This window comes from Tenebrio molitor, chromosome 1 (assembly GCF_963966145.1).
Source record: "Tenebrio molitor chromosome 1, icTenMoli1.1, whole genome shotgun sequence".
In the NCBI taxonomy this organism is placed as follows: domain Eukaryota; kingdom Metazoa; phylum Arthropoda; class Insecta; order Coleoptera; family Tenebrionidae; genus Tenebrio; species Tenebrio molitor.
This window is the reverse complement of record NC_091046.1, coordinates 38,586,952-38,601,434: the sequence shown is the minus strand read 5'-3', so window position 1 is coordinate 38,601,434 and position 14,483 is coordinate 38,586,952. Positions and strand designations below refer to the sequence as shown.

The window sequence follows — 14,483 nt, the reverse complement described above, 5'->3', positions numbered from 1 at the left end:
CCAAGACAGTATCTTTTTAATTAAAGGGAAATGTGCAGAGGAACTCTTTATTCATCAGAAACCCTTCCGGAGGCTGACCTTAGAGGTGCTGCTAATCCGGCAATTAATCAGCTTAGACCTTCAAAGGAATTCGTAATTTATGCAAATTTTTTAAGAGCAATAATCGACCGTAACATTGATTTGTCTCAGTAAATTCTATTCAAAAATCAAGTTCAAGCGTTTAATGAAAAAAATCGTTCTGCTCATTTTTTTGCAACTGCACCAACTCAAATCGTTTCCTGATGTGGGCGCGGTAGTTAAATTAGAAAGTCCAATTAAATTTTCAAACATTTGTTAAAATGTTATCTGTTGACCTTCGACTTCCAGTGCACTTGCTGCACCGGCTGCATTCTTCCCAAGCCTCTTTGACAATTTTGTCGGTAATTCCCTCGCATCATTGAGTGACATGTTCTGAAGCTGTCAGTAAAATCTAATTGCAGTACTGCATCCGCCAACTGTCAAGAGGAAGTTAAGGATATGTGCGGTTAAATCTACCTCCAAGGTTGTCCACAATTAAAAAAAAATATTGTCGCTGGAATTACTCGGGTGCCATGCGGTAGGACCAGGTGGGAATAGAATTTTTCAGTGAGCGTAGTTTTCTGAAAAATCGTTTAAAAACTATTATGCTGCAAGGTCAAAGTAATCACTAATCACGATATAGGCTCACAGAAATGGGTACAACGTGAGAACAGCACGTAGAGATATTTTTGAAACTGTTTCAGATAGGTTTTTACGGATATGCTACTTTTTCTGAAAAAATATTGTCAAAGTATACTTAGTAAAAATTAACTGTAGACATCGAGGGCGGATTTATCTATCGTTACCGAATGGTAATAATTCCTCTGAATTATTTATCTTTTATTTTGTTGTTCATACGTTACTTTAATATTTATTGAGTAATAAATAATCATAATCAAATAGGAAAAATGCAAATATCGGGTTGGCAGCTCTGTAGGTATGTCAAAAAGTTTGACATTTGTTATTTTATAAAAATCTGCAAACGTGCAAAATAAAACACCGAGTGTGCCAAAAAGTCTAATACAAGTGTCGTACGGTAGGTATTTTCCAGCGCTCAAAGTAATCAGACGCTCGGCTTCGCCTCGAGCCGAACCTAGTTTTCGCGCTGGAAAATACACCTACCGTACCTACTCTAATGTAAATAACTATTTCTTAAGGTTCTAGAAAACAAAATTCATATTGAAAACCCGTAGACCAATCTGTTCGAAAATATTTTGGTTTCGAAATCGTTGCAGGAACTACCGCGAACAGCATAATAAATTTAACTAAATCTCGTGAGCACATAACCGTTCTCGTTTTCAGTTTCGCAATTTGCAGATTAAGATCCGATAGCCGTTTAATACATCGTTGGACGACTGAAACAAAGTTTCACTCAAGACTTTACATATTTTTTTTGGCGTCCTTATTTGGCGCGTAATTTTCATCCTCTCCACACAGCTAACGCTAATAGCTGCAATTATTTATAATTTACGTAACGCACTCCAATAGTTACGTCTTGATTGCATAGAATTACTTCATCTCTAAAATGTGCCGTACCGTACATGAAAACACATTCCGAGATTAATCCTTTCACTTTTAAGGTTAAATAAATCAGCTGCAGCAATTTAGGATAATTTTAATAAACGCGGTAGGTGTCAAATTCAGTTGAAAAAGTTGTCTCGTTCAGACGAAGAGAGCACAAAAATTAATTTATTTTGAAGTCTTTCGACACCTAATCAAGTTTAAGTTTACGCCGCGAGATGAACTTGAGGTTAATTACTTGTATTTCTGATTTGATCTAAAACTGAAGGCAAGATGGAAAGTTCGTGGTAACGTCGCGTTCAATTAACTTAACAGTTATGAGTAATTCGAAGAAAATCGACTGGGCGAGAAGAAACCGTGCAAATAAATTTTGCCTCTTGAATTGGCGTTGCGATTATTGATAGGTGGCAGTGGATCTAAATTATAAAATGACTCCGCCGTCCTTGCCCTATTTAATATAAGTGCAACAAGTACTGACACACGTTCGCTTTTCACTTCCAGAAATCAACTTCCGGTGCCACTAGTGTGCAATATCATCAGCAAAGCTGAACAGTCAAAACTCTTGCAACAATTGTTTTATTTCACAAAAGTTGGTAACGCCAAACACAGTAATTGACCATTAACCCGGCGCAATCCGGAAAATTATTTTACCATGGACGGTAGCCACAGGAAGGCGATTCTTGTTAAAAAATATGTTGACAAAATGCAAGATCATAACTCAAAATAATTACGAAGTGGGGGCTAATCAACTGGAGCGTTGGTGTTGCACAACACGGGCACAAAAAGACCCAATTCTGATATAACAAAAGCGGTGTTGCAGATACATTTTCAAGCAAAAATGTCGAGTTTTTTCGTGGTTGAAACCGACACTAAACAAACAGAATTGAATTTACCAGTTAATTGGGAATAAATAAGTAGCTAAGAGAGAGAACTTCACGATTACAACAGCCGCCATGTTCGGTTCGCATAATGAGACTTGATTTAATTTTTACAAATTAACGAACCACATGTGGAAGCAAGATCTGGTGAAAATCGTCTTTACTTAACAAATGTGTTTAGCGTAATCACCCACTTGGATTTTTCCTGGTGAAAGTCAAGGGTGAAGAAACGGACATTGCTAACTACACGTGTGTGCAATAACTGTTTGCAGTTGGTTGAAAGGTCGGGAAAAAATGACGTGTCTTGGAGCGAATATTTCATAAAGAGCACCTCGCAACCAGCAGGACATTAAAATTTCATAGGTTTACCTACGTGATCTAATTTTTTGCTGAAACTGGGTCTGAGCTCTTCAACCCGTTCATCCAGTTCCATGAAGCGTCTACGTGGAGCTGAGCAGTCTGTCCTCTCGCGCTCGAACTGTCAAATTCCGGATAGTAACGATGGTTTTGTGTTTGTTTAGGAAGAAGTGTGCAGAGGCGCCGGCGGACCATGAAGGAGTAGCAGGACGAGCGGAGCGAAAAAAGTGATAAGTGAAGTGCGATAGTAAGCCCAAAATGGAAGCTGTGACTAGAAACGTGACCAGGTCGGAAGACAACGACGATTTGATCGTGGCGAAAGCGGTCGCCATGTGCGTTCTGGGGTTGGCGTCGTTCCTCATCGGGATCCTCCCCATCAAACTGACCAAACTGATCAACATCAAGTCGGTGGACGGCGACAAGAACTTGCTGATATCGCTGTTGTTGTGTTTCGGGGGTGGCGTGCTCTTGTTTACGACTTTTATCCACCTGCAGCCAGAAGTGCGAGAAAGTTTTATGGTGCTGGAATCCCACAACAAAATCCCCAGTATAGGCAGCGGAATTCCAATGTCAGAACTAGTTTTTTGCGTCGGTTTCTTCTTCGTGTATCTAATTGAAGAACTAGTTCACCTGTTCCTCCACAGGAAGCTGAACGACGACGCCTTGCACCGCTCTCTGTCCGTCAGGTGCAGCAACAAAAAACGGAACCTCACCATCCCCAGGGTGACTCTGAACAAGTTCGACGACGGCAACATCAGCTACATCAGCAACTCCAACAAGGAGCTGCTCAACTCGCAGTCCACCATCAACTTCGAGAAGCACTCGCACTCGCACCACCACATCGACGGCGCCTTGAAAAACTCCTTCAGCGGTCTGCTGGCGGTGCTGGCCCTCAGCTTCCATGCGGTTTTCGAGGGTCTCGCGGTGGGCCTCGAGGGCAGCGTCCAGAAGGTTTGGTACCTGTTCGCGGCCATAGCCACGCACAAGTTGGTCATCGCATTTTGCGTGGGAGTCGAACTCGTGACCTCGAAAACGAAGCTGCTGTTGGTCATCTTGTACATCGGAACGTTCGCCGTCGTCACTCCTTTAGGTGAATTACTCCATCGTCGTCTGCTCAAAATATAAATTGCCTTTTTAGGAATCGGGATCGGCTTGATTTTGAGCGAAGCTGGTGACAGTCACGAAGACATCACTTCGCTGGTGCTGCAAGGGATGGCCGCGGGGACGCTCCTCTACGTCGTCTTCTTCGAGGTACTCGCGAGGGAGCGCGGCAACCACCACAGCGGGGTTTGGCAGCTATTCGCCATATTGCTTGGCTTTGCGGTCATGTTCTGCTTACAAATATTAAGTAAGTTTAATTAATCTCGCTCACGTCCGCAACGATCTTTTCTGAAATTGCTAAAGCGAACGCATCTGTGTATGCTGAAAGTTTTCAAACAGTAGAAAATAAGCACTGCTTGTTTGCACTGGTGAGAAGAGTTTTTTAAAGAAGATTACTCATCGAACGCTGCTTTCTAGCACTAAATGCGCTAGATTTCATTCAAAAAGAACAATCATTATTATTCTATTAGGGCAATTATTTTAGAAACTGCGAATCTATTGCTAAAGTATCCAATTAAACTAATCAATCAATGAAATAATTATGCATAAATGAAAATGTGTTACATAAGCAGCTAATTGCCTACCAATGATTAAATAAACTAGGAGTACTTTCTCATCTAGCACATTTTCCATTTATGATTTATTTTTTGTGTTTCTAATAAATTCGAAAAAAATATATTGCAATCTGTTTCCAACATTGTGGTACTGAAAATATTTTCTTTTGTTGGTTGTTTAAAATATTGCAAATCTATACAAAATATTTGTTGTAGTTATTAGTACCGAACAAAATCAAAAACCGCAAATAAAAATGTATTTCGCAAGAGGAAAAAATAAATCGGTTCAATTCTAGTAAAAAATGTTTTGCAATATGTTGTTGCCTAATAAAAGAATATTAACTGAAAAACATTTCAAACGTAGTTACCATGCTGTTGAATTATTTATAATTACAATCGAAGGAAAAATTCTTTGTGTGGCACAAATCAAAAAACAGAAACAGATTTGTTTGTTTATTGTTAAATTAAATTAAAATTAAATTAAACTAAAATGAATAAATGAATTATTGACATATGAAAAGTCTGCCTTGATGTATAGGTTAATTAAACAGTGCCACAAACCGTTTAACGATCTTTTAACTTGACAAAACGTTGACTATTTTTATAATTTAACTATAAATAATTTCGTTCTGTTCTACTTGAATAAATTTAAGAACAGGAAACTTGTCCACAAAACTTCTGATAAAGAAACAACTTAAACTTGCCAAAAAAGACAATAAACATAAGTTTCATGTTAATTTGTGATCGTAAAATGACCAATATTTTCCTTAATATACGAACACGAGTTGCAAACGAGTCGAATATTTTTAAAGTATCCATTATTCAACAATGGTTCTTTTTCCTGCTTCAATTAAAAAAAAAATTACGCGCTTAACCTTGACGTTTTTCTTGAAAGGTTGTAAAAATCGTGTATGGCATTTTGTAAAATAAGAATAATGATGTACTGTCAACAACTGAAAATGATATTTGTAAATTATGAAATTTATATTTCTGGAGAATGTCTAAAATCAAAATTAAATATTGTTGAGAATTTGAATTGAATAAAATAAGTTTCCTCGTTTAGGGGCTTTGGTTAGGTGATGTTAAAGATTTAATTGAAATGTTCAGATGATGGGGGCTCTAGGTCACGTACTAAAGACGGATAGTTTTTCCATGCAAATTGGCACAATGAAAGGAATCGTTAAAGTTGCCAACACTATGAAATTGTCATTTCCAAGGCCGTCATACAAATATCGTAATTGATAAATATGAATGAATGTTGTAATTCAATTCACAACGTACAAAAAAGGTGAACGAACACATTTTATTTGCTTTGATTTGTAATCCATTAATGCATGACGCCTTTTTCTTCTGAATCAAGATTATTTTGGAAGGAACCGTTCACTGCAGAGGCAGAAATTTGCAAAGATTCAAATTATTTCCGCAGTCGAAAGCGTTAAATTTGAACTTGACGAGAGTTCAGTTCGTGGCCTTAAGGTCCGCCTTAACCGTTAAATCAATGACGACACAAAATGGCATGGGCGTACATGGTGTGAAAGTGGTAACGGACAACTATTGTAAGGCTTTCCCTGAAATTCTAGTTCCAACAAAAAGTGTCTTGATGACTTAGTAACACAACAAATAGAAATTTTTGTTCTGTTGCTGCGTGGTTGAGTATTGGTAACTCGGATTGTTCATTATACTTTTTATTGTTATCGTTTTCACTGGTAAACAATGCGAGAACAATAACATTAACAATGTAAAAAAGAAAGCAACAAGGTCAATGTCAAGCAATCTCGTCTTTTCTTATTTAACCCTATTTCATCGGAGACATAAACAAACTAGAAATTGTGTAAAAAATTGCACAACAATATTTACACAGGACGATTATTTTGTTGTTTGTGACTCGATTTATTAATCATTCATTATCTTCCACTTTCATTTGTGTTATTGCTCAATTAAAACACTTTTACGACAGCCAACAAGTTACGTTGAACTTCCAGTTTGTCGAAGACACTACACTGATTCGTTCAGACAGTTTATTTAATTCGTGGAGAAACTAAAGCACGAATGCCGCGCCTTTCAGTGCCGGCTTTTAGAGTAACACCAGGAAAAGATCCATTCAGTGCACATATTAATTGGGAATAGTCGAAAACTATTTTAAGTGAGGACTTGAACAATTCCGCGGAAAAATGCGATCGTGACCGGCGCCCCCACCATTTTTCAAACGTTCAAAATTACGCAAGAAGAATTTTCACTTCAATGCCATACCTCTCGGCGACCATTTATCACGATTAGAAGGTGAAGCCACTTGCACTTTCTTTGAGAGCGTTAAAAGATTATTTCTGTACGCACATGTGCGTCGACTTTTCGCCAAACTTCCGTCCTGGTTGCGCAATCCGCAGCTTCCGCTTGTGATTTTCCTGTAAGTAACGATCAAGGAAAGTGACAAGTTTGAACGTGCAAAGCTGCGCAAAAAGAACTGTTACTTCCGATGTTTGAGAACCTGGACCGTAAAGTAGTTGTCTTGTCAAACGTGTGCTTCAGAAGTAATGAGCGTCCAGCATTGGTCATGTACAGGGAGACCCATTGGATAACACTCGTTGCATCAGAGGTGCAATCTGCGCCAGTATTTGGTGGTATGTCGCAAGTCCTTTGCAAAATGAATCTATTTTAACGGGAATTTAAATTGACATGTCCCCGTTTTAATGCTTGCTGTACTTATCTGATTTGAAAGGTGGGATTTTCAAAGCGTTGGGAAGAAATCGCGTTGGGTAATTATGCGTTTGCCTTCGATTGTCTGTAAATATTGATCACCTTGGTAGCACCTGCGAATGTCAGGTATTAGAAAGGTAATTCATGCAGACTGTCCGTTGCTCAATTTCGCGTTAAAAACGCTCCATTTTGCAGCTTTCTTCCGAATCGGCGCGAAATTGAAGAGTGCTCATGCTTTATTTGTCGCCGGTGATTAACCGACGTAATTTTACTTAGTTGGTTTGTGTAGAAAGTAGGCTATGCCGGAACAAACGACGTGCTCTTAATGTGTAAAAGCAAAAGTTGTGCTTCTATGTGAAGGTCACGCACCGGGTCAGTAACTTTTTGTCCGGCTGTAATTCACTGCTGTGTCATGCTAACAGCATGAGGTGAATATCTGATGACTGCTTAATTGGATGTTCGGAATAAATTCGCTTTTGGTCAGTCTTCGACAGTTCTTCGCGCTTGAATCTGGACGATAACGGTGTCACCAACGTGCGAACGTTAGACCGAGTCGAAATTGACGAAAGGAGAAATAAAGTGGCTCGATGGAATAGCTATATTAAAATATCTCGAAAACCTTGAGGATGCAAAATTAGGCAATCGTTGAAAGGTTGGTATAGGTTACATTTATTCTTGACCTGGAAAGTGAAAAGCCATTCTTCGGTCAATACTTGAGAAATTTTAAACGGTTGGGTCATCTGGTATAATAAACATGAAAAAATCTCTGTTTCAAGCTAAAGTTAATGCAGTTTCGCGGTTTTGTTGGAAGGAAATTGCTAATGTAAAATTTACTTTTCTAAACATTATTTCCTATTGCTTTGTCATCAATTTATAATAATCAGCATTGTTATGTAAAGACGCATTCAAATGATAATAATAAATACAAAATGTTACCATTCACTACATTCCACTACGGAACAACACATTAGAAATTTGTTCTACTGTAACGTGTATAAACAGCGATTTTTACAATCAAATAAACTTATAATTCACCTTCATCTTCGAAGGACTAAGGAAAACCTAAAATTGCGAAATTAGATATTTGATTTTGAAAATGGGATTTTACCATGATGATCTTGCAGTTTCAATAGATAACAATGTCCAGTATACATATTCTACAAAATTAAAAATTCTAAAAAATTCTAAAATGTATACTATTTAAAAGAACTGATATGAAAATTCTCAGATAGCTAAGAAATCGAAATAATATCTCATATGAAGTCCTGCAATAGATTTTTGAACTATGACAGTTAAAAAATAAAAATTATAGAAATAGCAATTAATTTTTAAAAATCGGCCTATACCTAGCCTTTAAACAAATGAAAGATATATACATATATAGCAACTGAAGACGACACATGTCAAATTAATTAAATGTAATACAATGACGCGAAAAAAAAAAACAGTTCCAAAAAAACTAAAATTTTAAAATTACCATTAATAGAGTGTGTGGAAGAATAAAAAAATGTAAACTACCAGCGTTGCCACATGTATTTTCGATGTAAATTGCGATATTTTGTATCTTTGATTCTGAAATAAGGTTGGAAAAAAATGTGGAGTATCCTTCACACAAATTAATTCTGAAATTTAGTGACTGTACTGTTTATTTAGTGCATGATTGGACTTTTGCAGAGGTGTGCTCATAAACTTATAACAAAAATGTCATTTGTGTCAAAATAAGAAATATAGGTTGAGAAACATTTAAAAAAATTATTTATTCATAGAAGTATTTTACGGTATCAAGAGTAAGAGGATTGTGTGCAGTTTTTATTTATCGAAATTATAGCAAAAGTAAAAAACGAAAGGAGAAAGAAATTCATAAATGAAATACAAAATTTGTCGCAAATGTAGTAAAGGACTTTTCGCAATGTCAGATTTTCAGTTGCTCAGTTAAATCGCCGCCACAAATAAAAAATTGAAATACACATTGGCCTGGTTAGTAATATTATTACCAGTGCCAACCTAACGGCACTTTGACAATTCGGTATATAATGGATGAGCTTTTATAGGTATACTGGATGTCCTAAAATTCACGGCGGAACAACTCAATGCGGCAATGTCCACTCATGTTAGAAAATTATGAGAAAAATAATAAATTAATTCTATCTATTTCTTTTAGATTTGAAGATATGGGAATCAAAAAGTACCGCTTTGATCTCATTTATTTTAAATATTAAAAATATTTTGACTATTTGTTTTTTACTAGTCAGTGGCCTAATAATTCTGAACGATTGTGTTCAAGTTTGCAATTATTTACTTCATTACTTCCAGCAGTTCCAAGAAGTGATTTTTATGGCGCTTTTACCTCAAATAACATATGGCAACATTGCCTTGATTGTTCTTTCTTATTCCCATGGATACAAAAAAAAAGGAATATTATTTTGCAGATTATTGGATAAAAATGTTTTTAAATGTTGTCACAGTGTAACGAAAAGGTCCACATCTTCTCCAAAAAAGAAGATATATTTTTTTAAACATTAATCTGATATTTTAAGACTACTTAACAACGTACTGGTACTGCTAAGCTGTTCCACGAATTTTGGGGCACCTGTATAACATTTTTGTTTCTTATTCTGGCACAAAGTCAAAATTGTCAAAACTTTCTTAGCTAGAAAGGTACAATACCAATAACTCTAATTTAAAAAAGACGAATATTTTGAAGTTCATTTTTAATCGTCGAATAAATTAATCTTCTTTACTTTTGACATTTGAAAATTATTGCTTCTTATGAGAACCAAAATGTGCTCATAAACATTATTAAGAAATTAATTGTATTTATAAAAAAACTAATGAATCGCTTAAAACCTTTTGCAGAAATGCCGCTCTAAAATCAAGCGACTTATAAATATTTATGTATAGTGGGTCTAAAAATATCGTTATGATCACCTCATTTAACCGAAATACGGTGAGGTATATTGCAAAAAATTGACAACCAACAAAATTTCGAGTCAAATTAAAGTTATAAATAGCTATCGCCTATGCATATGTATTACGGTTCGAAATATTTAGTCGAGAGGTCAGCAAATCACCGTAACTGCTGTGTCCCCTAAACCTAGTCTATTAATTAATTAGATTCGCATACTACATCCAGCGACTTTAATGAGGTGAATTACACTTAATAAATAAGTAGTGGAAACACTGTAGACCAATCGACAACAGAAGTATTACGTTTTATTAAGTGTGTGCATTTGTTTATTTACATTCGTTTTTGTTTTATCGCAACAACAATATAAAGCGCAACAGTAAAAAACAACAATGGAATTTTACGAAAAATATAATAACAATTACATTTATCACTGCTATTACCTCGCTTATGTCCATTAGCAAAGTCATAACAAAGTTAATGGGATTTCTACCGTCCAATCATACTTCTTCCAGTAGTTCTGTTTTGGAGACATCTTGCACTTGATAATTTTGAAAGTGCTTCAGTTTTTTCGTTCTCGAACGAGATTTCTGGAGGTCGTTACCCTTGATAGCTTACTATACGTGGAAAAATAGTTTACATTCTCTTTTCTGCAAACCGATCGAAGAAGGTTATTAAACTTTACTCGTCGTTTGTACTAATTATAATTTATAATGATGTGCAACAACTAAATGATAAGCAGTAAAATATGTATATTGTGCGATGCAAGGACTGATAAACATCAAATAACTTCTATAAAACAGCAAAAAATAATTATTTTAATCCCAAATTAATCTAAATTAATTCTAGACAATCCAAGAAATTTAAAACTGTTTAAGGTATTTATAAAATAATTATTACTCTTTGTTGACCGTCGAATATTCTGTACGCAGTTTTCATAACAAACTCTAATTGCAACACAAATCCTAATTTTGTTTTCGACCATGAGAAATGATTTTACAAAATGTGGCATTTACCACCTCTTTATCTGACACTAATGGGGATATAATAACAATATAACTGAAAGTCAAATATAATGTGTGGTTTGACACCGACCACTATTTTGTTTAATTTAAGCAACGAATGCACAATGACCACATTAATTAAGGCCGCAGGAGTGTGATTTTCATAAACCGTGACTAATAATTTCAAATTATACTTTGTTGGTTCCGTGTGTACCCACACATCCTTGGGAAAAAACATCTGCGACAGTGGTTAATGCAACCTTATCTTTAATTATGAAGGAAAGCGCAAACTGCAGAGGTTAAGCTTGTGCGGGTTGGTGTTTATTAACAAAACGTTGGAAAAAAAAATGTTTACGACTTTCAAAAATGGTGGGGGCGCCGGTACCACTATCATCATATTTTATGCTACAAAGTAATTCTAGTTTCGCACATACAACCATACTTCACGCATTTCAATTTCAATTATGAATGTTGATTTATAAAGGGACACAACCCTTCTAACGCATTCCTACGTGTCTTGTCTACGACTTAAAAAAAAAGTAATAACCAGAAGATGATCTAAACAGGAAACTGGTGTCAGATTATTTTACCATCTAAATTACTATTTTGACAAAAAAATAATTGCTACTTAATTAGATTTTTTTGTATAGAATAACCTTCATACAAATTGTATCATAACAGATTAAAATGAAAACTAAAACTGTAATTAAAAATTTAAAAACTACGCATACACAAAATTTGTTCATTTGTAAATATTAGTTTTGCGTCATCGCTAAATCATTTTGAAATTACTACAACAAATATTTTTTCCAGCTGGGCACGAACACAGCCACGGAGATGCACATTCCCACGGTCACGTGCATTCAGAGCACGTTGAAGTTACCACGCAACATCAACATCACCACCACCACGAACATACTCATCTAAGTTAAGATGTTTTAATTTATTTTTGTATTTTTTTATCGCATACGATACGATAGGTCTCTAAAATGCAATCGCAAATGATTTTATTTTTATGTACCTGAAAAAAGTATCGGAAAATGAGCTCTGTTGCTCTGTGTAATGTCTAATGTAAATAGTTTTTCATAACCAATGTGTAGTGTTCCAAACATTAGGTGCCAAGCATGCAGTACTTATATTGCAACACTGTAAATTTAAATGTAAGAAATAGACGTAGGTGTTGTAAAAATCACGATTTCTACTAAATTTGTTTAGTTACAGTTTTTTTTATTCTCCTAATAAAACTTGCTTGAATTTTCTCCTGATACAAAGATACATGTATATAAAAATGTATTATTTAACAATAAATCTCTGCTTACAGATGATGAATTATCTAAAACAAGTAACGTTCACGTATCGAGACAATAAATTTCAAAGAGAATAAGAAAATACCTAGGTAGGTACATCTTTCTACGTTTCTGTTCTTTATTTAAAATGAACAACCTAATTTGAGGATTGTGCAAATACTTGCTGAGGCTATTTTTTTATACGTTTTTATACGCTTTTACTGTATTCGGTAGGTAGTGCCCAAAATAATGAATAAATGAAAGTTCGATAGTAGAAATTAATTTAATGTTGTCGGTACATCGATTCATATTCTGCATAAGGTCTGATGTGAAATCCACGATATCTGGAGTCTACGTGGTACAAATAGGCCAGTAAATGAAGCATCATAATTCTTCCACTAAGAAACCCCAAAAATGTCAGCATGTAGGGCCTGTGCGAAAAATTTTCCACTAACCAATCATAAAATAACATGCTCGAGTGATTAAACATCAAAGATCCTAAAATACTAAAATCAGAATCAATTTTATATTTAACAAAACGCGATCTGATTGAGCTATTTAAGAGTCAACATATTATAAAAGAAATTACCTAAAAATGGCTCGATTAAATTTACTGATGGCCATCATTGAAGGTCTACAATACAGCATTATACCAATTCCGTACAACATATTCACAAATAAATAGTTTTTTGGTTCGTAAACTGTAAGACTAAGTACTTTGGTAAATATTTTTCCAGTTGAGACCAGTTGGAGTTTACCTTTTCACGAAATAGGGACTTACTGCGTGAATGGACATTAGAAGATACGCCACTCTCCCTTGCAAAGTGGCGGTAATGCAAAAGATGTCATAAAACTTCAGCAGTTTTCTGTGTTCCATTTCAGCGTTAACATAGTTGTTGCTTATCTGAGAATTTGGAGGTGTAGCTGCCATGTTTAGGTAAAAATTACGTTCCCAATCGCATCTGCTTCAACTTCTTCATTTTCTTTAAGGAAGTTGATTATTGTTCATCACTAATTTTGATGTTTGTAAATAAAACGTCAGAGTAAATGTCAAATATTACTTTATTGTTGCTGTATTAAATAAAACAACTGTACAAAATAAGGTAACAAATAATAAAAGGGAGATAAATCATTTTTGGAGAACACACAGCAAAAAAGTGTTGGTTTATCACATAAGAACATTTGATCACCTATACTAGATGGAAATTATAGGTTTGCAAGAAACCATATCCGGTTAAGGGTGAAAACAACTACAAACGTAAAAACTACTTTTAAGTTTATTAAATACAACGAGCTTGATTAATAATGAGTACATGTTGCATCTCATTTTTTAACTAAGCTGTCAACATGCTGTACATAACCACGTCCCAGTTTTATCATGGCAAGTCCTGAACCAACTCCACAAATAGTACATAATGGTACATTTTCAGGAACAACACTTCTAAGAATTGCCCAAATTAACACTGACCCAAGGGAAAAAGTTACAGCTCCAAAGGCACTGAAACATCCAAGTTAGTGTTTCAACTAGAATATTAACATGCACACGCTAATTACCTGTACAAAATTCGCTCCTTCTTTGCTAACGTGCTTAGGTGTGGTCTGTTATATAAATACAAACCAGACCCTATGAGAGTATTGACCAACAAAATATTAGTGATGTCTCTACGAGGGAATAATCTGAAATTTCATTCTTGTATTTAACGTTCCCGAGACCCCGATTTACGTGCTTACCTTAAAATTAGTGAAGGGTTCATCACATTAATGGATAAAGATGTGTAGCTCACAACCCCCTGAATTGGTGCGTAATAAAACAATACGTTTTGACATGTCAACGGTTTTAACCCTAATTTACCACTGATGGGTACTTTGACCTCACCGGAAGAAGGCATTTTCTTGATATTTTAATTATGAACTCACGTGAAATATTACAATTACTTTGTCAAGGTGCTAAAAATATCAACACCGACACCAGTTCCCACCTGAGATTAGTGACAAGAAATTTGACTTTTGACACATCTTACTCTACACGTACCAACGTTGATAGTTTTAATTTCAAATTAATTTTTTTTATTAGTCAACAATAGTTCCAGAAATTTCTTTGCAGAACATAATTTGGCAAAATATAC

General features: G+C 35.3%; 2 protein-coding genes across 3 annotated transcripts in view; one reads left to right on the top strand and one right to left on the bottom strand.

Moving 5' to 3' along the window:
• Nucleotides 1-12,291, top strand: part of LOC138124041 (zinc transporter ZIP1-like) — a 29,247-nt gene extending 16,956 nt beyond the window's left edge. For both annotated transcript variants that reach the window (XM_069038965.1, XM_069038959.1), the window contains exons 2-4: nt 2,978-3,903; nt 3,952-4,161; nt 11,885-12,291. In XM_069038965.1, the coding sequence (XP_068895066.1) occupies nt 3,072-3,903; nt 3,952-4,161; nt 11,885-12,003 (1,161 nt within the window). In that variant the 5' untranslated portion in view covers nt 2,978-3,071 and the 3' untranslated portion in view covers nt 12,004-12,291. The remainder of the gene's footprint in view (nt 1-2,977; nt 3,904-3,951; nt 4,162-11,884) is intronic.
• Nucleotides 12,292-13,401: 1,110 nt separating this feature from the next.
• Nucleotides 13,402-14,483, bottom strand: LOC138124062 (uncharacterized). The gene is made up of 3 exons (XM_069038989.1): nt 14,089-14,483; nt 13,912-14,034; nt 13,402-13,855 (listed from the first exon to the last, which is right to left on the bottom strand). The coding sequence occupies exons 1-3, from the start codon at nt 14,244-14,246 to the stop codon at nt 13,681-13,683; spliced, it is 456 nt and encodes a 151-aa protein (XP_068895090.1). The 5' UTR covers nt 14,247-14,483; the 3' UTR covers nt 13,402-13,680.